The sequence below is a fragment of the Stigmatopora argus genome, chromosome 18 (assembly GCF_051989625.1).
Source record: "Stigmatopora argus isolate UIUO_Sarg chromosome 18, RoL_Sarg_1.0, whole genome shotgun sequence".
Taxonomy (NCBI): domain Eukaryota; kingdom Metazoa; phylum Chordata; class Actinopteri; order Syngnathiformes; family Syngnathidae; genus Stigmatopora; species Stigmatopora argus.
In genome coordinates, this window is record NC_135404.1 from 9,669,068 (window position 1) to 9,692,183 (window position 23,116).

At 39.7% G+C, this 23,116-nt stretch overlaps 1 protein-coding gene across 5 annotated transcripts in view; it reads right to left on the bottom strand.

Annotated features, from left to right (window-relative positions):
- Nucleotides 1-23,116, bottom strand: part of ankfn1b (ankyrin repeat and fibronectin type III domain containing 1b) — an 89,217-nt gene that overhangs the window by 25,233 nt on the left and 40,868 nt on the right. For 4 of the 5 annotated variants that reach the window (XM_077626515.1, XM_077626514.1, XM_077626513.1 and 1 more), the window contains 2 exons: nucleotides 9,731-9,771; nucleotides 1,929-2,051 (listed from right to left, as the gene is read on the bottom strand). In XM_077626515.1, the coding sequence (XP_077482641.1) occupies nucleotides 1,929-2,051; nucleotides 9,731-9,771 (164 nt within the window). Of the gene's footprint in view, nucleotides 1-1,928; nucleotides 2,052-9,730; nucleotides 9,772-12,343; nucleotides 12,481-23,116 lie in introns of those variants that run through there. The other variant, XM_077626517.1, reaches the window with a different exon arrangement.

The following is a 23,116-nucleotide window of genomic DNA, read 5'->3' on the forward strand; positions in this document are numbered from 1 at the left end:
GTTTCTCACAGTATAAAATTAAATGATTGCCATCAGTTGTTGGGACAGTGTTGGCCTCGAGGTACACACATTGATTTATCTAATGGTGACCTTACACTACATGAGTTTCTGGGGATTGAATTCTGATGGCATGAAAGACTACACACACACACAAAAAAAATCCCACATGCTAGTACCAGATAATCGTAACATCCTTCCAATGTAGGATTTAGAAAACCTCAAGTGCCACACACAACAAGAATCAATCCCAACTGCATCAGGCCCAGATGTGATAAGAAACAATAAAATAAGAGCAGAATGCCACATGCTCAATATTGTAGCAACTGAACGAACATCAACAAAGCTCTGCTACGGTTTCTCAAGTTTATCAGTAAGACAGCGACCAAATCAACAGGTGCAACCACGCCATCTCTAAGCCCAGCTGTGCGCTGCACGATAAGTTTACTGTCATTAAATAGCGCTAACGCCTTCCTAAGCCTCATACTCAATATGCATTGTGATTGGTACAGTCATCCAAAGTTCAAGTAGGATTTTTACAAACCTACTTCGTTGAGGATAAGTGGCTGGGAAGATGAATGAATGATTAACATTCTTCAATAATGAACACAAGTTTTAGGAAGTAGTGCAAAAGCCATGGAATTTTAATGATTCATTGGAGCTTTTGAATAGATTCAATGCCAATGACTTTGCGTTCCAAAGAAATGCCGCTTGTCCAGTCAGTAGCTGGGCTCATTTAGCTTGGCCTCCCAGTAGTATGACTCTGTATTCAATGTCTCCTCCCAGGTTCCCAGGTTTATGATGTCACAAAAAGAGCGGTCACGCTCTCGTAATGGTGGCTCACCCCAGAGAAAGTCGAAATCCAGCTTTAAACAAGCTCCCCACTTTCTCGTAAATGAGCATGTCCAATCTTGCCACTGCGTTTCATTAAAAGCAGACCACATCAATCAGTACGTAAAGTAGTCCGGGTCGCTTTCGCTAGCAATGCAACAGGAAAAAAAAAAACTAAGAGCCGTTAAAAAGTCAAGGACCTCACACTACACGTACACGGCGAAGCCCATACGTTTAACACTGCTATCCCGCTGATAGACCACACAGTGGTTCGTGACATGAACCCTAAGACCACACATTAAGCCCTGTAAGGTCGACAAAAGACCTCTTACAACCTTACAGTAGGTCCTTACATGACTCTGGAGAAGAATAGGGAACCTGTACGATTTTTTTCTTTCACTGTACGTTTTTTTTTCTTCAAGAAAACGCAAATTAACTTAAAACAGTAAAAATAGCACCCCATGGTCTAGTCATTTTTCAAGGTGTACATAAGTACTCATTTTAGGGTCATTTTACGGTAAAATTATGCCACCGACATAACAGTCGTGGCTAATTTTTTTGTTAATATGCTATCTTTGGACCATAATCCCCATTAAACTTTAATGTCCTTATATAGTTGGCTATGTTTAGGAATTGTGCTAGTTCATGTTCGTTAGGCGCGTCTGTTTCTGCAAGTACTATTGTTGCCATGGAGACAAAAACCCGGAAACCACTTAGGTCCACGACTGCTAAAGCGGGCAAATGAGGTTCTTTTCCCAGTGGCAAGAAGAGCCAAGAATACACAACAGGAAGTTCAGTGAAAATGCCAGACGAGCGTATGGCAGTATGAATGGGTCAATAAACGAGCGGAGGCTAGGCAACAAGGGGGAAGAATAAGAAGGATTGACGACGGGGAAGTGAAAGCGGCCTCGCCATGGAACGCTTTCAGACTTCCTTTTAGCGCCTGCCTGCCGACTGGAGCGCAGCGAGATGAGCTGGCGCCACTGAAGATGCTGGGTGCTCTCCAACCAAACACAGAACGAGACCCTGTAACCGCCACTCATTCTCTGCCCTCACAGCACAGAATAAATCGGGCTGATAAATAAGGTCTTTGCACTCACCAATCCACACTCAGCGAGCGTCGCCTGTAGGAATGCGCTTGTTCAGACACGGTCTTCTCAGCTTTGGCTGGACGTTCTTTCAGGGAGAGACGATGGGTAAACTTGGAGATTCCAAAGTCCGACCTTGGGAAAGAAGGAGGAATACAATTATCAAGAAACTGCATTTTTCTGATTTAAGAAAATGTGTATATTTGGGATGACATTTCAGCATATGGGGTTCACTTTTTTTCCCTACTAATTTTTTTCTTTTAAAATTCATTCTTATTGAGCCTTTTTTTTCTAATTAAATACCATATATTATGGACTATAAGTCACTTTTTTTCCATAGTTTGGCCAAGCCGGCGACCAATACTCAAGTGAGACTTATAAATATATACATTTTTCTTTTTCCTCTATGACTACTGAAAGCCTGTTATGTTGTTTTTTCAGGCTATAGTTACCCCCCAAAAACTGAAAATGTTACATTAACAGATGTCTATTTAACCGGTTCATCTCAATGTAATTATTTTTACTTTAACGTTTATTCTTTTTTTCGGGTCAAATAAAAAATGCCCTCCCTAAAATGTGACATATATTATTTTCCCCCTCGTCGTTATGCATGATTTGGTTGGTAGTCCAAAAAATTACGGTACTGCAGTTTGATTTAGTGCTGCAGCTAAAATGCTTCATTTTCTTCTTCTTGTCAGGGGAAAAAAAAAAGATAATTGCAAACAAGAAAATAGGCAGCCTAACAAAAAGAGCAATGACTGTAAGATATTATTGATGGCAAAAATATAACCAAGTCAGTCCCGCAGATTCATGTAAAGTACTAAAACACATTTTTAATGACAAATTATTCAATCAATGTGAAATATTATTTGTCGGACACACGTCTTTTTGAAATATATTTCCGTTGAAGTTACCAAACACTCTGACAATGCCAAATTTCCCAGAGGAGACATGAGGTTGCAGTAAGAGTTGTAGACAGTGCCTCGTATTTTCCAAATCATTTTAACAGGAAAAAAATACAAATACATGTTAATCTACTTGACTTGTTTGCCAATGTTTCAGTTTGACGTTGAGTAGAAAATAGGACGGGTCAAAATTAAATCTAAACAAACGTTTTATCCAGTGCGCATGTATAATGTTGGGTTTCTCCATCTAACAACCACCAAGTATTAAGTCAGGCAGCAAGTCAAGCTATTTATTCAAAGTTTAAGCACTTTTCCAAACCTAGAACCACTAATTAAGGAGTCAGCATTTTTTCTTATACCCTTTTGACTGAACCTTGAGATAAGAGCTTAAATTCTAACAAGCCATATGTCTCGAATGCTCTTAACCCTCATTAAAAGGAATTAAAATCCCTGCATGTCCTTTATTTTTTCCAAGTTTTTTTGAAACAAATTCCGAACACAACACACATTACCACCTGTTTTTGTAAAAAAGATATTGCAGAGGGCAGTTTTCTCATTGAAATGACCTCATAGGGCGGCTTATCTGTTTGACCAACCCCTCGCAGCCCCTCCAAAACATTCTCTCCCACTCCCACAGTCTCTCCGACTGACCCTGTGCCAGCATCTCCAAAGACTTGGTCGACCTCAAAGACAAAGAGGCATATTTTCCAGTATGACTCACATAAACGAGGTGTGGGATTTTCATCAGATGGCAAAGAAACCCTTAATTGGTGGTATTAAGGCCTGACCCCTCCTTCAAGGGCTTTTAAATTAAATTAGTACCACTGAGCTGTGCATGCCAGCTACCGACATCCATTGATGCTAATGCTCCTTGACATTGACAGTGGTTTGAAAAATAAAAAATAAAAATACATCAGAAAAATTGGCAATTTATTTGTCTCATCAATGATTGTAATTAATAGTTGTCTAAGACTACAGTTAGTTTGGAGTTTGGGTCATGACCAACAATTGCATTAAATGCACTGGTAAGACTTTAAAGATTCGGATCAAACACATGACAATAAGATGATGACTTAAATTGGCAGCAGAATGTATAGGATCACCACTTCAAACATGCGGTGTCAAACTGGACATATATGGGGTTGCAGGGAATCCCTTTGAGGGCTTTAGGGGAAAACGGAACATGTGAAGCAGGTGGGCCATACCGGAGGGGGATCTACTGGCAACTGGCTGCCTGAGAGCCTCGGCTATAGCCCGCCCAAGCAGCTGTTCCGGGACTACGTCCTACCAACGAGAAGGGTATAATGATGCAATAGTCTTGGAGGAGGGAGACCAGTCTAGTAATCTTAACGAAACTTGTACTTACATGCACTGATACAATGACGCTGAAATGTTTATTTTATGATGGAATCTGATGAAAAGCTCAAGCATACAATAAACCACCCCCCAAAACAATCTGGTTAAATTCCAAGTTGGAGCAAAAATGTCCAAACCGCTCAAAGGCAAGTTGCTCCCTGCAAAAAGTGAACAGCATGATGAGAGAGTGGTTTGAATGGCAATTCTAATTGAACCATTACATCCATTGATTGATTCACAGAGAAAACCTTTTGTCTCCCCCAATTCACCGAGTGATTTGATCAACGCCACTTTTAGCGAGACAACGACAACACTTGACCGTATAGCGCACGTAACTCGCTCTGGATAATAATGGGCATAGAGAGGTTGAAAAAAGAAGAAGCAAACCAATGTGAGATTATAAGAAATTGAATTGAGAATTTCAGAAACCAATGTGGAATTTTACTCAGCCTGTTATCTACTGAGTGGCATTCATTTTTATAAATGCCTAATAATTTTCTCAGAATTCAAAAAGCAAAGCTCACACATTGGCTGCTCCGCTTAAAGCCCCCTTTGGCTTGCTTGGCACAATTTTTCCTGTTTGTTATTTGACAAAGGCAGCAATTAAATCAAGACGAATGCATTCGTTGAGCTCCTTCTTACAACACACAAAAGCATCAACAGTGAACTTTGACCAAGCTTTAGCCTGACTAACCCGGTTTGCTTGAGAACTTGCGGTATTTGAGAAAAAAGTACAACACTGGGAAAGGAGCTGTTGCTGATTTTAAATTCAAATATGAATGTCCTCGTCACGGCTACATCTTGAATGTATGATGAATTTACAAGCTCTGTTCTGCAGGGTCTTCCAAAAACTTCACGGAGATTCTCTATATGTTTTTCAATTATGTTATTTATTGAAAGGCAAGCGCAGCGTCTTTAGGGAATAAGATTATACAAAGGGTTGACTGTTTAGAAAGTAATTCCAGTCAAAGCACCAGGATGCTACATATTTAACTTATCTGGAGTATGTGATCTGTCTGAGGTTGCGATTTCTTCTAACCACTGATCTTATTTCATATTATTAAGGGACACCATAATAAATTATAAAGACAGACAAATACCTGACCTCGTTTCAGCAATTATGGGCAATGGCTGAGGCCCTAAAACAACAAGTTTCCAAAGGAGGCAAAACAAAGCTGCATTGCCAATAGGACTGGAACACACCAGAAAAAGAAAGGAGGCGCCCATCAGTAACTGTGTTAAACGCAAATGCAAACCGATGCTCATGCATGCATGTGCACACGCACGCGTGCGAGCACTTATGAAAACAAAGTTCAATTCAGGAACATAACCCTCAAAACGTTTCATTAGGCCAACAAAAAGCCTTTCAGTGGTCCAATCATAAAAGACAGCAGCCAGGGTATGAACATTGCTAATTAAAATGGCTCAAAGAAAGCCTTGTTTTCCACATGCCATACCCATCCAAAGCTAAATGTTCCTCCACCTCTGCCCCTCAAGTGGATTCAATTCCCACCGTTAAAACACATTGACATGTTCTTAAGCTAACAGAATGACCATCTTAAGCACTCTGAGGTGTGTGAAATGCGGGATGCATTAAATTTGCTGGTAAAAAAAAATGATGGTAGATTTGCTTGTTAGTGAGTTGGACAGATTGGTCAACTTTATGTTTATGACATGGCCTCTAGGAACAGATAATGCTCAATTTAAAAGCAAATGTGTGCTTTTTACGTAGTACAACGAAAAGCACAACTGAGCTTTTGGCATCTATGCTCCTGGAAAACTGAAAAAACTATAATCATTTTTCTTTGTTCGTCCAATAAGTAGTAGCACCATTGCCAATATTATTATAAGACTGCAGTACTGGCATGGGGATCCCAAATGACTCATTTTTTTAGTCGACTGAAATGAAAAGTGAAAACATTATGTTGTAGTTGAGGTCCGTCCCTTTTGTGGGATAAGTGTTAGGATACATTTATTCGATCAAATATGGAAGATTTTTCAAAAAAACAATTGACTGCTTTTTTCAAAAGTACTTTTAAAGGTAATTGAGATTTAAAATGCTTGCTGTGTGATATTCCTTGACCACTAAAGTTAAAAACTCAATCCAACAACCCTTTTCCCGTTAACACTTTGTTCTCTATATGATATTCCACAGAGTTGGAATGAAAGATAATTCTTCACCGAATCAAAAATGAAGAAAAAAAAAGTGTCTTAGTTAATTTGTATGCGGTGGCTGGATTTTGAAACAGTTAACTTTCAGTTTAGCTCACATTCATATGCAGCATGAGGCTGACATATACACAATTCATCTCGCAATAAGCTGGCAATCACGTGGAAGCAGGCAAGTTACCCATAAAGGGAGATTGAAGAATTCTAGCAAGGGCAAAACCCTTTTATTCCACTCTACTATGCTTAGGTGGGTTGAGATAATAACCTGGAAGTAATTTGGAGAAAAATGATTAGGAGAAATACCATAATTATCACAGCAGTTAAAACCCCCTGCAGAAAAATCATTGGTTTTTAATGTAACACCAGCACAGAAGCATGATGAACACTTATTAACCAAGATAAACTATTAATATTTCCAAGAAAGCGCTGCATATGCAGTCAAATTGTAGCAACGCCCAATTGCATTACAGATTCGCCACAAAAATCTCCAGTTGGCTTCTTTTCCGACCAAGAAAAGCTGATAAAACCTTGACTTTAACACTCGTGTTGTGTCCAGACATTACTAAGAAGTGTTCACGGACTTTGCCGAGTTAAATATTGTGGCAACGTGCAATGAATATGCTGTAATTTAACATCTGCATAGTTGAAGTGGGTCTCCTTGTGGATTTTGACGCCGGTCTCTCTTCTGTGCCAGTTTTCTTTTAAAAGCTTGGACTCGTGGTGGTGGACCCTCCTCCAGTGTTATGATTGTGGCCTTGAAAAAGCCCGAAAGAGAAATACACAGGGCACCCCTGCGCTACCCCGTGAAGCCACAATTGAGGATGGCGTCAGGATTCCAATCAGATTCGAGCCAGCAGACTGTGGGGAGGAGTGTACGTGTTTTGCATTTCATGTGAGGTCCAAAGGGCTCTCTTAGGGACAGTACATTTCAGGGAATCCAGTTACAATTTAAACATCTAATTCACACTGAACGTTGGGGTTTTGTCGGGAAAGACTGGACTTTGCAATATCTGCTAAAAATTGTCTGCGTGTTGCTTGGCCTTTACCAAGTTGAAAAGCCTGACATGCGGTCCAGTGTCTCACAATAAACACCGAGGCATTTTGGAGCTTAGGTATTGTAGAGGGAATGTCTGTACACGTCACAACTAATGATCTTCCTAACACTAAGAGCAGTAGGGAATTACATCATCCTGCTCATTTTTAATATTACAACTTCATGGAGCGTGACGACATAGAGAGCTCAAATACTGGGAACCTCGGAGGACTGGGGAGAACAAAAACTTGGCCCTATGATAACCTTTGTCTGAAAGATTTATGAAGGTGAAGAGCTAGGCTGCAGAGTCTCAACCTTGTAAGGCACCTGGATTTGTGAGACCACAACAATCGTGCTATTTTTACAAACTTCAAACTGATAAACTATAGCATGGCTGGATCAATCTAATCCCATTCTGCAACGCAAGCAGTTTATCAGAAAGTATTGTTCATGAAAAGGATGTTCTAAGTCTTGCCTGACACTTGATAGTTATCGTTACTCTTGTAATAACTCCATGTAGCATGACAGAAGAACAATCATGAGCTTATAGCTTAGCTGTGGCTGTGAGTTGAAGTGTATTAAAAGAAATTTAGAATTGGGGCGGTCGGGTTTCTTAAGTCATGTAGTAGAGGCTTTGAAAGATGACGGTGATTTGTGACTCTAACTGCCGGTTGGATGACCGACTCTCAGATTAATCGCCGATGTACAAGAAATGAGTTGGCTTAGTTGGGACTTAGTTTAACTCCATGAAATGTTTAAACAAATCATTTTAGAGATGGTGTTGCATGTAAGGAGCTGAACATTTGTCAGCTTCCGATGGATGTTCTGTGGAACGACAGCAGTGTGTAAGAGTATATAGCGGGAAGCTGCAAACAGAGTGTGAAGTAAAACAACCTAGACTGACTTCCCACACTCCTTTCCATAGTAGAATGCAATTTATTTGGGCTAACACACTAGCGCTGACGTCAATGTGCGTCTAATTTGGTGAATGTGTGAAACCACGACAGCTGTGTAACTACGTACTTCAGGCATGGTCATATCTCATCTCTTATTTCTGTTGAAAATGAATAGTGGTATGCCTCTGATGCACCAAACTGGAGGAAAAGTAGAAGGCATATGTCATTTTCTTTGTAGCATTGTTTTGCAGCTGGACTGATATGTCTCTTAACACCACATTGGCCACAATGCATAGCATGATAAATGACTGTTAACTTTTCCATGAATTTGTTTCCAGAAAGTGTTTCCCTTACTGTTCAATTGTGTCGTTGAAATTGTTACACGTCATCTCTGTACGCAACTCTGCAAATAGACAACACTTGCAGTTGGGTTTATGAGTGCATAAGCATTAAAATGAATTATCTACATATAATATGAACTTTTTGTCATGTCAGCCAGCAGCTCCTCCTCTGGCCTGCTGAGCTAGCGTCCTTCTCTACCAGCATGTTAATTAATCCTCAATGTGTACGCTGGAAAATAGAAATCTTTCCATTCAATTTTGCCTTGGATTTTCCCACCAGGCAACTACAAACAAACGTGGTGGATTTTATAGATGTTTTTAATTGATTGTAGTATTTCACACTGATATGATGTTAATATTTCTCTATTACTTACCTTAATTTCTGGAGTATTGAGTGCAGCTAATTTATAAACCACAGCCAACATTTTTTTTACAGGAAAATTGTGTTTGTTCTAATACATAATGTCCACTTATTGGGGCTTGCTTGCAGCCAAAGGCCAATTTACCAGCACAAATCCACAAATAATCAGCACTGGACTATAAAATGCAAGGTTGAAAGCTGAAGAAAAAACTGGCAGTTTATAGTAAAGAAATAAAAAAGTAATGATGGTATTCATTCAATGTTGTTACAGGGTATTTGTAACAGCTGGTGGATGATCACTTTAAGATATCCTAAGCTTAATGGTAATTGCGGCTCATTTCCAAGTACAGCAGAATAAGCAATTAAGTGAAAGGCAGTTAGAAATTTCATAACTACGCATAAATTGTGTTTGGTCGGGTATGCTCAACACAAAAGAATTACGTTTTACGACATCCCTTATTCATTTGGTTTCATCTTTTCATCTTCTTGCAAATGCATAAATGAAGAAAATGTATGTTAAGTATAGTGTCTTAAGTAGTTCCCAGAAAACTGAACAAAACAGTACAGATGAGACTGGTGCATAGGAATAAGAAATCTTACTAAATCTAATGGATACTTTGGATTCATTGCTAACTGTATTCATAACTTGGGACAGATCATTATATTTGTTCTAGTTTGTACATCTAGAACAATGTCAGTGAAGGTTGGAATTTGAATGTTAAAATATAACCCAGACATATAGAGAGAACTCACTTTTTGTGTTGATGCTCCTTGCGATCAACCGAGCCCAGACTCTGTGAAACAAAAACAAGACAAATAAAATTAAAATTGAAGAGTATGATATTATGAATTAGATCATTACTGGATAGCAAATCAACCAGTGAATAGTAAGTCACATTTTCCCAATGCCAAAAGTTGTTCCACTCATGAAAATATATGTCGTCTGATGTCCTGGACTTTATAATGGTGCTAAAAGGTAAGAACCAATTATACGGTTAATGAAGCTGTTTGCAATGAAAAATCTTTTTCTAAAGCTCGTTATGAGTTGAAGAGATCATTTAAATAAACAAAGGCTTTGTTTGTAGTGATAGAGTTGAGTGAGCTACAAAAACACAAATAAAGAGAAAAAAGAGGGAAAAAAATCAATAAATACAAGACATCAGCTTTCCTCAATGGGATGTTTGAATGCATTCCAGCTAAGACAGCTTGCGGATACACGGTAACACAAATACACACCTCTATACAAAAATGTGAGGATAAACGCATACTTTTACTCTGCGGTCACCATCTTCTGTTGGTTTATAGGTCTCAGATGGATGGAACACACTGAGGCAGAAGAGTGAAGTGCACGTATATACAAATGCACATTACTGACACACACACACACATTACTGGCCTGAGGCTGAATACACTTTAGGAGGCAAATTCTTTTGCTGCTTGGGATTTTCATCATGCCACAGTGCTGTCATCCATGACAAATCAAATCCCTGAGTGATGCAGCCACTTTACTACACAACCCACATTCAAATCAGAATGTTTATATTTTATCATTAATGTTTTAGGTTACTAAACTGTTCTTCCACTTTAAAACCAATAGTTCAAAGCAAATGTTCCCTCACAGAGTCTGATTGACGTTGGTGGTCTAAAGGAATTATGAGCAGAAAAAAAAATCTTCGCACGATGCAGGACCAATTATTTAGGCAAAAACTGCAATAAAACCCAATTCTGAGGATCTCAAAGAAACCTGTCTTGCAGCGGTAAGGCCAGATGTTGAACTGGACTTAAATAAGGGCTCACAAGGTTTCGTCATAATAGCCCATTATTTTGTTCTTAGTATACTGGATGGAGGACGATGACCTGCACCTGAGACTGAGTTTCTGGCACTACATAACACAATACTTGATAGTTATGAGATTTCCTTGTAACCTGCAAAGATACGGGACACCATGTGCCAGATAACAAAGCAACTCTTGGGCAAAAGGACTCCCAAGACTTGTGGAGACGGACCGCAACATTCTACAATGTGCCCAAACAAATATTGCTCTTGACGACCACGTTTTTATTCATCAAATTATTTTTATCTTTACAGACTCAAACTAGAAAATTACTGTTGTGTTACATACTTGTATGAGATTTGCCCAGTCACATTTAGAGCAATAAGTGGCTTCCCCCACTGACGCCTGCGACAGTGCAGTGACATTTTGCATTTGACTGCATTTGCAAAGCATACATTTCTATATATTGTCAGCCACCTGGAGGGGACAGGATATGTCCTGCAGTGTGGCTGACCTTACTCCATTCGGCTCACCCACTGTGCATCCACAGATAGTGCCTTCATCCAGAATGGATGAGGGCAGGTGCTTGTCCTTTTTTTCTGCCTTCAAAGATGGAATGGCTTTTTATCCCAATTAAAAAAAAATGGAGTCAACCAAGAAAATAATTAATATGAAAAGCTGATTTTAAAAAATAAGTCATTATACGGTGATTTATATACAAGGCACATGCTGGATCAGACGTACATCACTTGACGGTAGGGTGCTATCCAAGGAAAGGGTGGAAAACCAGCTATTTCAGTGCAAAATAACATGTCCAACAGAATGACTCATGACCTTGGCTGGGGCTTGGCAGAATACGGTGGCATATTTTATATTTAAATTCATTTTGCAGGCTGCTGGAGTGCGCCTTTTGAACACATGACTGATGAAACGACCTCTGGTCGTAACCTAAGCATTACGAATCCTCTAAAATTACCAGTGGAAGAAATAATCATGGAAGAATAATAACATTGAATACATTAGATGCTGGAGTACACTTGTGGAATTCTGAAGTGGAGAAAAGTGCTATGCATGGCTATACATAAACAATTAAATGACATGAAATGAGACATTTCTTATCTGTACGTGTAAGTGAATACGCTTCAAGTTAATTGAATTCTCTTACAACAGTAAAAAAAAATGTCAGAATGCACCTGCAAGCTAAATAGAGCTTCCATTACATGACATTCATTTCCCTGTATGTGCAATTTCAATTGAGTATGCAGAGTAGAGATGACAAAATCGCCAGTCAACTTAATTTTTAAAAGTATTAATGCACAAGTACATTGAACATGCAGCTCCGTTATCTGATGCACGTCAATTCAACTGGATGCAATGACCGTGGGCTTCCGAGAAAACACCTTGCATTCCCTCACAAGTGGGAAAATAGTGACAGCATGCCGCAATCCTGCCGAAAGCATTTATAGTATTAGCAGCTTATGCACATTGTGCCTTAGAGGAAAATTAGAAGAAAAAAATCTTTTAAGTCACCAATGCCACATTCACTGAACACGTTCACTTAGATTCCATTAATTGATGCGTGCATACATACCTGTTGAGTCCAACTCGCTTCCTGTCATTCTTCCCCCCTCCCTCACCCCCTAAAGGGCAGGCGATGCTGCTCAAGTGGCACCCCTAATTGCCGTTCACCTGCCGAACTTCAGCCTGAGCCAACTCGTCGCACCTTCGTCCTTCCGCTCATGCGGAGGCTTCCCCAAGCTCGCCTCGATGGCGGCTGCAAGCGCCACTGACTTGTTGTACTTTAATTGTGGTTGCTAGGTGATAAGCTTCTACCAATTCTCCACACAGTGAAAACAGGGGGAGGACAAGAGTGAAGGGAGGGGGGACTTGGAGGGAGAGAAAAGGTGGTGCTGAGGGGAGGGGGTGCCAATGCTCATTATAGACACAGTAGCCGGAAGAAAATAGGGCGTGGGGGGATATGTCAGGAGGGATGCTAAAGTTGTCAAGATTGGAAGATGCAGATGCAGGGGAGACCTTTAACTGGATTTTTGAACCTATTTTTAACCGGTTTATTCAGTTTCCAGCACTAATACCAATTTCAGGGTTTGCCACAAAGGCGTACACTTCCTTACATAAAAATTTGTTTTCCATCCATATAGTGTTTGGTCAAACTTGCTTGTTAAAAGAAAGAAACATGTCGAACGCGCTATGGTTCATTAGGTGCAGTTTATAGAGTCAGCAGTAAACAAACAATTAGCTAATTACCTAATGTGGTCCCATGGAAAGATTCGGTTGCACTGACTGCAAATGACCTTTGTAGTTTATTTTATTTTATTTTGGTGACAGATAGGACAGTGGAAAAGTTAAATTATATAAACTGATTTTTTTTTTCTTTTCTGCTGACATCCTTATACAATTTAAAACACCGCCAAATGCATCACAACACTTAGGTATTTATTTGCATCTTTTCTGGGATAGTTCTCAAAATAAGAGAATAGGCTTTCTTGTTTCAAGCAATTAATCAAAGTTTCCTACCCTGAAAGCTACCAAATGATGTGAAACACTATAAATGAGCACATATGTAATTATTACCCTTGGAATAATGGCTACTTTACCACACATGGAGTCGCTATCCATACAAAAATAATAATAAATGGGGTTGTCGGAAAAAAAAAAATCCAGGACCCGAATTGCTGTACAAAACGTATAGAAAGACTAAATATTTACGATTGAATTACATCTCTAGGAACTTAGAATTGATTTAGATTTAACTCTGTATAGGTTTAATGGAACAAAAAGGTTTGATGATTGCCAGGGCTAAAAGCTTGAGCAGGGGGGCTTTTGGACTTGTTAAGAGTCAATATAAATCAATGATGAATCAAAAGTACATTGTGCTTCATGTCTGGTGACATTTTCATGTTCTTATGTCAGTTTCTTTTATATGTATATGTACAGTTTGAGTGACAGTTCCCATGCAAGGGCCTGGCATGGACCGTGATGAGTCACAGCGTCTGGTGGTGGGCACACGCACAAAAGAAAAAAAAAGAAAATAAAATCTGCGCCACCTTATTGTCCGTCAAGTACGCAATGGGGGGTTGTTAGTCATAGTTGGTGCAAATGTCAAACACACTTTCACTGCTGTGAAAAAGGACAGAAGGAATACTTTTCATGGTCTCACATTTCTCAATTTCTTCATTATAATGAAGGGTAAAGAAGGAACGAGCCACAATCACCAGGTATGGACTATGGAGCAGGTTATTTGGTGTCTATTATTATCTATTGTTGTTGTTCATCTTTTATCTACTTATCAGGAGATATTTAACAAACAATTGCATCGTTTGATAACCTGTGAGGAAAAAAAACAGACGTACACGATGTGATAAAGATACACAAAAGCTCGCGAGGGTGAAAAAAACATACAAACGAGATTTAAGAAGACAATTTGAATTGGAAATAACATCACATTAGTGACCCAGTGGTTGCAAAAGAAAATTGATTTAAAAAGTAAACACCCGCGGGCAAAATCATTCTCGGGTTTTGACTGGCAAAAGGCAAAATAAGGAAAGGTGATGAAAAAAAAACATCGCTTCTCCATCATTGAGTGTCTCGAGGGCCCTTGAGCCAAGCACCTCACCTTCAATTGCTCTGCGGGCATCCAATGCTTTGTGTGTGCTCTATTTTTCGACTAAGTCTAAGTGTGTGTGCGTGTTCACTCCCAATAGTTGGGTTATATGTAGACATAATATCTCCTTGGGGATGAATAAAGTGTCTGAAAAAAATAGTCACTGCTGGGCAAAACTAGTCCAAAAATAACAACAAGGTGTTTTAGAGTTTATACAAGGGTTTCATAAGCCAGAGAGGTCAAATAATTTATGTTTTATGGAATGCAAACTTCAGTATGCGCCGTAAACGTACAACTCAAACAAACGCAAGGAGGCGTGGAGGTTAGACAGTCAACTCTTTCTTTCCATTTTACTCCATTCCTTTTTCACCGTGCCGCTAGCGTTAATAGCAACTCTTTAAAACGTTGGGAGACTGCTGATGCATGAAATGGGCAGACGACAACCACTCACAAGAAGGCAGAGGGGCAACAGAACATCAACACTTTCAAGCATCAGTAAAGAATCCTTGTCGAGCATTTTCTCTTGATGCCATCCCATGCAGATATCACATTCACAATTTTGAATCAGAGGTGAATGTAGATTCATAATGACATTGTCAGGGCCATGAAGTGAAATGAACAGTATCGCAATTATATTAGTATTCATATATGTAAACATATAAGTTTGACTATAGTTATCTCAAAAAACGTTATGTTAACAGATGCCTATTCAGTCTGTTGTTCCCCATTTTACGATTATAATTTTAACATGTTCTTGGTTCCTGATAAAATAAAATAAATGCCCTCCCAAAATGCGATTCAGTGAGATTTATACATATTTTTCCTCTTCATTGTGTATTATTTGACTGTTGTGACTTAAAGTCTGATAAAATATGTACATAATAATAAAATATATAAATAATAAAATAAAATATGTGAGTGCTTGATGTCAGGAAATGTGGGCAGACAAATAAGTTTGGTATGGATTATTAATCTTTATTTGTTAAAATAAGATAAATGAAAAAAGATTCCCTTTTGCAAAAAGCCAATTGGAGCAAGATTGCAGAGTATCCATTAAGTGGTAGGATTTAAAAGTTGGAAACAGAAAGTTGTATATATTGAGACTATGAACGTAGTGCAGACTTAACAATAACAATTAAACTGAAAGTGCAGGTGAGGTGATGGTATGTATTGTTAGCAAAGGGAGAGAAGAACCAAATAAAACGAATTGTAAGGATTTGGTAAGCTAAAAACAAATTTCATCATCCTGTGTACTGTGTATACCTTAGGTTAGATTTGTAAAACATAAACCTTATTTCAATGTCATTTTTCATTTAGGCTTTCCCTACCATTTTTTTGTTTGTTTTTACAAGTTGGGACCAAAATGACCCAAACATGTCCAATACATCAACAGAGCAGCGAGAGATGGATATTCAGGCATAAATCACTCCAGTGGTGCCACCTACAATCCCAGCAATGGCTCTGGAAGACGCGCTGTCATCTAAGCCATGATGTCACCCAGTCTGAGTGTGTGGGTGTTGATGTTAGTGGTGGGCCTCTGCTCGTGTGTCAGCACGTGTGCGGGGGGCTGCATATGCCATGCATGCGCTCGTGAGCGCACAGGGGTGTCTGTATTCGGTGGAGAGTCTTTGGGGCTCTGCTTGTGTAAGTGTCTGTGGCCAGCGTGTGGGAGGCGGGATGTCTGTTTATGTGGGTTTGTGTGTACTGGGGTGGCTGCCGTGTACGTGCGTGCATATTTGTCTGTCACTGTACACTTTCAGCATGTCTCTTTGCATTTATGAACACGCTACACTGGTCTATTCACACTGGACTTAACGCCATCGAGTAAAAAAAAAAACATGCCAGCAGAGATTCGTAGGCACATGCATTACGCTTGCGGTCGGGCCAAGCTCACAATGGGTGTGGGATTCCGTCGAAGAAAATTAAAGAAGCCGGGTGGTTAACACGAGTCTGCCACGTTTCCACACAATGACATCGGTTGATATAAATAACAGGGGACTTTGTGAAACGGGACACCCATTAACTTCTACTCAGCTGATAATTGCCCATTAGATCTTGGAAGAGGGAAGGATTGAGAGATAACTCAACGCCGACACTGAATGAGACTTGTAATAATAAAAAAGTCACATCGTGAAAGAAAAGGAGTGGGTGGGGGGCTGGAATCTGTTGAGATGGGTTGGCGGTGCCCGCTATCATCACGAGCCAAGTGCTTGGATTCACAACAAAGGAAATGATGGAGCGCTCAAATTGTGCCTCTGCCTAAAGTGGCAGTTTGCTGCTGCGGTGGGGGAAAAAAAACAAAAAAACTATTGCTATCTAAATCAAATGGGCTTTGCACACAAATCTGTGGAATAAGATTTGTGATTCAACATGTTGGGATTCTCATTTTTGTTTGTTAACATTCCTAAATCTGAACAAGATGCCACCAAAGTAATTGGTCAACATTTGATTCAAATTCGGAAATTGCTTTGGAAATGTGGCTCTCTGCAGACGAACCTTTAGGTTGATTACAATCTTTTCTGTTGGCAATAATGAAAAAGAGCCCATGCAAATGTTAGCTGTGTGCACGTACTAATAAAATATGTAAGCATTTAGCACAATCTGATATATTTCACCTACAGCGATAAGAAAAATACAAGCAATGTTGACTTTTTTTTTTCCATTAGTTTTACGGCGCATCTGAAAGATGACAATGTTGACCGATGTTTCACAATCAGAACGTTGCTTAGCCAATCCATCAGTATTACATGATACAATATTACAGATATGTGAATTTAATAGGTAAAAATGTATTGAAGACCAGACCTAACTCGAGTGTGTATGTCCAGCATCATTAAACAAAACCTTTCCGCTGAAGCTTAAAGTAGTGTAATAATCCAAGATCGCCGCTGTTTAACATAACACCATGTCAGACATTAATGAGCATGTAAGAGCTCACATTATAGCAATTAGAAAATTGAATTATATGAATATTATTATTACTATCAAAGGACGCCGTGAAACAGCTCATGTGGTTGTAGTTAAAGGCTCTTCGAGTGGTGACATCACTCTTGTTAATCAGTGTTTAACTCTGATGTACGTGAATAAACGGAGATCCCCGAATGGCCGACGGCCACGGCCGCTATTTATTTTCCCTCATTAGTATTAAATGGCCCATCCAAACATTAGCGTGGCCCTTGCTTTTAATCAGTCGAAATCAGCTCAGTGCTGATCCCTTTTCTGCCTCTGCAAACTCTCTTAAGCCCAGTGCAGATGTAGTGATACTTAAATACTAAACACTGATCCAAGGCAATGTAAATAAAATGGTTGAAATGTGATGTTTTTTTATATTCATTTTATGTTCCTGTCAAAAATGTCCAGCAATAATTGTTGGGAGGACGCATCATATTTATATTGTCACATTATTTAGTACACTACAAGATGATTTTTCTGCTTGAAAGCAAAACAAAACCATCATTTTGTAAGAGAAAACAAATACTTTGTTGCCAGGGAAGATAATTAATGTCAAATTTATTTTAATCGGGAGGGGTGGCAGTCTCTGATATGTTAGGAATTGCCCATTTTTGGGCAAACCTAAATAAGTATTAAATACATGTTGAAGTGCAGGGTTGTGCTGTATTGCATTTTTTTAAGAAACCAAATGTTCAGGCAAAATAATGTATGGCTTGACCAGACGAGAGAATAACAAATGGGGTTTTCCATTAATGTATGATGTCATAGTTGCTTATCTGTGCTCGTAATTTTTGCCAAATTGGAGGGAAATTAACTCATTGCTGCCAGCCCTTCTCAGTTCTAATGGATTAGATGTCCACTGTCGCCAGTGACACTGAAACATGATCATTCACTACTTCCTGACACTGGGCAATGTCCATAAAATGTTTGAAAAACGACTTCCTGGCGTGTACGCTCTATAAGAAAGGCTCGAGTGATGAAAGAAAAGAACGCCTATTGGTTTGTACATATGTCTGTGTTTTATGTGGATATCACTTCTTTCTTTCAACAAGCATTCTTCCATTCTGCGTCATACTTGGCCTCTGCGTCACCTTCAAGACCCAACCAAGTGCGGCGCGTCGGGCTGGGCGCATGTCAAGAAAGCTGTCAACGGCAACAGCACTTGGCCCACGGTGAAAAAGGCACTGGGACGGGTAATGATGATAATGATGATAATGATAATAATGACGGTTTCGTCTGGCCCGGCAGCTTTTTCAACACTTGCAAATGTTTTATGACTTATCTGAGCCAGAGGGACCCATCCAACTGGCATATCATTTCACACCGAGTTCCATTCAAAGCTCTCAGTCTTGTGTTATTCCATATTTCAAGTGAAACCACTGTGTATCCCCAAGCAACGTAGAAGGGAGGATCTCCAGGTCAAACAAAGATCAATTCTCCCGGGAATTTCCATTTCGTTTTGGAAATGTAGTCATGGTCCCCACTTTGGAGACATTTTGGTAGAAAAAGTCAAGCCTTCTCTAGACTAAAACACAGTCAAGCAGAATATAAACTGGAAATACTGCGTATACTATATACTCTTGTAAGTAAAAAAGCACATAACCAGAACACAGATATTACAGTACTTAGACTTCAAATAAAAACTTCAATAAAACGACAATACAATTCTATTTTTGTCCAAATGTATGATCAATCGTTTCCAGGCCTCAACTGTTGAAAATTGCTTTTGGCAGAAAACCACTTCAGTATCAGAAGAACACATTGTGTCTGTCATATGGCAGCAAGCAGGTGCATGATGTCTGATTTTACTAGGTAATTACAGTGTGACACAGTTTATGTATTTATTTATTTTTAGAAAATGTCCCAAATAAAAGAACATAGGTACTAAACAAGCATGGCAGCCATGCAAACATCTGTCGCTGACTAATGTGTTTTGCTGCAACTTTGAGGTTTCATTGAGTTCCATTACAATCCTGCTCTAGACTTGGCACAAGCAGACAAAAAGTACTTGTGTGGCCCTTCCATACGTTTAGATAAGTAGGGAAAAACCGCAAGGAACGCTCTCGCTCAGACACACACTAAACAAAACAAACATAATCAAAAAGGTCAAGTTTTCTTTTTTTCCCCCCCTAATAAAACGTGGCAAGCTTGAAATATTTGTATAGGCTTCCACAAAATAAATAACAGTCTATACAATGTCCTCATGGGTATAGAAAAGTCAACAAGTGAGTGTAAGTGTGACCTACGTGATACACTGGCTTCACAGTGACTCCCAAAACTAATGAGAAATGTGAGGAGGGGTGGGTGAGGTTAAAAAATAAAAAAATAATAATAAAAAAATCGAAATAAATCCGATTGCAATGTGATGACGTCGTGAGTGAGTTAGCCGCTTCATTGTGGCGAGCCGCTAGACGTACGCCTCTATTCATCGCGCGAGGCTGTCATGTAGAGAAATGAACTGGTGACTCCTGGGGGAAGACCGCAAGCCACAACCGGGTAGAAATTAGCGGCGATTAATTTGACTTTATGTCATCAGGGCAGTTATTTAATAGTTGGGGAAAATATTATCTCTAAAAGCAACTTGGAATGATGCGGTGGCGTTAAATCAGGTGTGCGGCAAGGTCATGGCAGAAGGTCCTGATACGTGTTGGGTGGTACAGTAAAGCATTGCCTGTGTTTGAGCGCGTGTGTGTTCTCTCCCAATCCCAACCTGATTTATTCAATTTTAATCCAGCGTGTTTGCTTTGGAGCATGATATGTATTTGGTCATGAGACATTAATAGAGTAAAAGACATGTTGAAAAATGAGCTTGAAAATGTGTGCGTCCTCAATGTGTGCGTGCATCACCATGTGTGCGTGCGTGCGTGCGTGTCCTCAATGTGTGTGTGCACTGTGAGCGTCTTGAGGCCCATGCTGTCACTCAGCCCAGCACGCAGGGTGGTCCAAACACACTGAGCCCTCTTTACTCGCCTGCTCATTCACGCGCACACTCACCTATAAGAACACACACATCCACGCACACCCTCGCGCACAAGCGCGCAAACAAACAAACACTCACTAGTGTACATGTAATGACATACATAACAAAGTATACATAAATATATGACCATATATATGACCGTAATGAAGCAATCAAATAACCTCAGCGCTTCCCCCTCTTCCTGTCCCAAACCAGACACCTAAATATACTGCCACAGGCTCCATCGCACAGCATCAGGCGCCGCACTACACAGCGAGCCTTTCATGCGCCGCTTTCCAAACGAACGGCCCTGTGAGCGACTGTCCGTGAGTGGCGTCAATTAGACACTTTTGGGAGCTTGCTGTTCTTTTCGTTGATAATGTCATTAACGGCTTCAATAAAGCACAGTGGCTTCATGGTTTTTCATGTGGGGAGTGATAATACGTCAACTATTTGCTAAAATTTCAACTTTTTCTGTAAAGCACTAAGATGTCACGTAACGCGCCAAGGCCTGGTTAAGAGGTATGATATGCAGTAAAATATTTTGTTTGAATCATTTTGGGATCACTTTTTTCAGATGATCAGGACAAGTAAGTTATAAAAATGATTGGAACAATTGTGGTAAAATAATGCTTTACCATTTAATAGAAAAACCTGAGTTTAAAATCAATGCCAATGAAACCCTAATAGTTAACAATGATTTTTCAATTTCATTTGGAGAGAAAATGCTAAAATTTAACAATAACCCCTTTAAAAAAGTCTTTAGATAGAAAATATGTATATAGCATGAGGGCAGTAAACATGTTTCCCTCACAGTTTTGACACAGAGAATGCAGAAAGTTTTTAGCAATATTATTACTAATTGACACTATATTATATTATTCACTTTCTTACACTTGAACTGTGACAGATAATCAAAGACATTTCCCCTCTAGGACTCAAGTCATTTCTTCGGTCTGAAATGTTGTCTAAATATGCAATGCCCATTTATGCACAATAATTTGAAAAGGATGACCGATTTTAACTTCTCTTATCAGACCGTGTTCACCCAAAGTTTCCACTGCACTCGCAGTGTATTTTCGACTTGTCACGTCGCTAGATATCTTTGCTATTCACTCATTAGGAGGCTGCCTGGTGTAAAGATGCCCCATATCCATATCATACGTTGTTATGACTACGCGTATAAATACGGCGACAGCAATTTAAAAATCTCCAGTATTAACCTTCCCTAACCCCACTTACAACTACAAAGCACATTTGCCGTACTATAATTACTAGCAGAAGCAGAACACTAAAGGAAAAAAGCAATGGTTGCGCTTGATCACGCGGGGGCCCAACCAAGCCGCGCCAAAGCGCGCGCCGCCGCAGGAATGTGCCACAAAAAATGATGGCGTGCTGTTTGTTAACATGTCAAGAGCTGACATTTCTTGTAAGCCATTACTAATCAGAACAAAAACTTTGATGTCTGATACAGAGACCGAGCGGGTCTTTATGTCAGGAACGTATGCCAAACCGTCACTTGATTAAGCATATAATGTTCATCTAAAGACAACAAGCCACAGCATAATTGTTATTTATCACATGACGTATCTGGATTAGCACAATTCGGGGAGAAGCTTAGCGCTCGTTAATATTTGTCTTACAGTTCTTGTTGTCTCTGCTTTCTGCCATGACACACGTGTGGGGGTGAAAAAGACAAAAAGTCTACATCAGCGCTATGACTGCCACAAAACGGTCATAAACTAATAATAATAAGAACGTCATCTGGTGAGCATTTGTAGGAGCTTTGAGGTGATGAAACATGTTAATGGCTCTCTTCTGAAAACAAATATTTCTAATAGAACACCAATGACTGACATAAAGTTAGGCTACTGATCCCTGATTTTATGACTTAACTTTTTTTTTCAAATTAGCCTTCTCTTGGTCATTCTTTAACACCTTTTTTTTCCTCGAAGCGCTCTCTTTTCTTACTGAAGCTCTAAAGTTGGAGGCTCCATTGTGTGCCTGTGGCCTGTTTACAAGGATAACTGATTCACCCACTGTGGTTTGGCTTGGCCATACATAGGGGACGGAGGAAGAGGGGTGGGATATGAATGAATTTACAAACCACCGTCAAACAGACGATTCCCGAATTTCTCCCATCATTTCTCTTCCTCTCTACATGTTCCTTAAATGTCTCCAGTAACACTTTTCCATTGCTGAGTGTGTGTCAGTGGGAGTATATTTGTGTTCGGCCAGAAGGGCAGCCAGCCCTGGCCACGGGCTCATTTTTGTGGCTCGTCCAATGTGTAGTCCTGATACAGGCGTCTCGGGGTCCAGGATTCTCCCCTCGTTTTTTTGCAATGAGCCGTTGCGTCGTCATCTCTCGGCACTACAAGAGCAAAACAGGCCCCTGGTTTTAAATGTCCGCTCATATGTAGCCTATATTGAAAACGGTGGGCGGGATTATATACGGATCCAAAACAGGAACGAAAATCTAAATTAGGTTTCACGGCTGCGTAAGTGATCGGGAACTCTTGGATTAAATTGTAACAATATCTTTCCAAAAATGTTATTTTGTCTGCCTGCCTCAATTGGCTGTCGAAGGCCATGTGTTCTCCACTCTCTGGTGTGCAGAGGCTGTGGTTGCCATGGCGACCCGCAATATTACCTTGGTTAGGAGAGTGGCGTATTATTAAAACAGTAAACTAAATGGAATACTCTAAATCAAACATGCCGAAAAAGGAGCGTGGCAATCTATATTTATACTCGGCAGCAAATATTGGGCAAGATATTACAACAGCAGCCGTTGGATTTTAATATCCATGACCTAATTTTATTTATTTATTTTT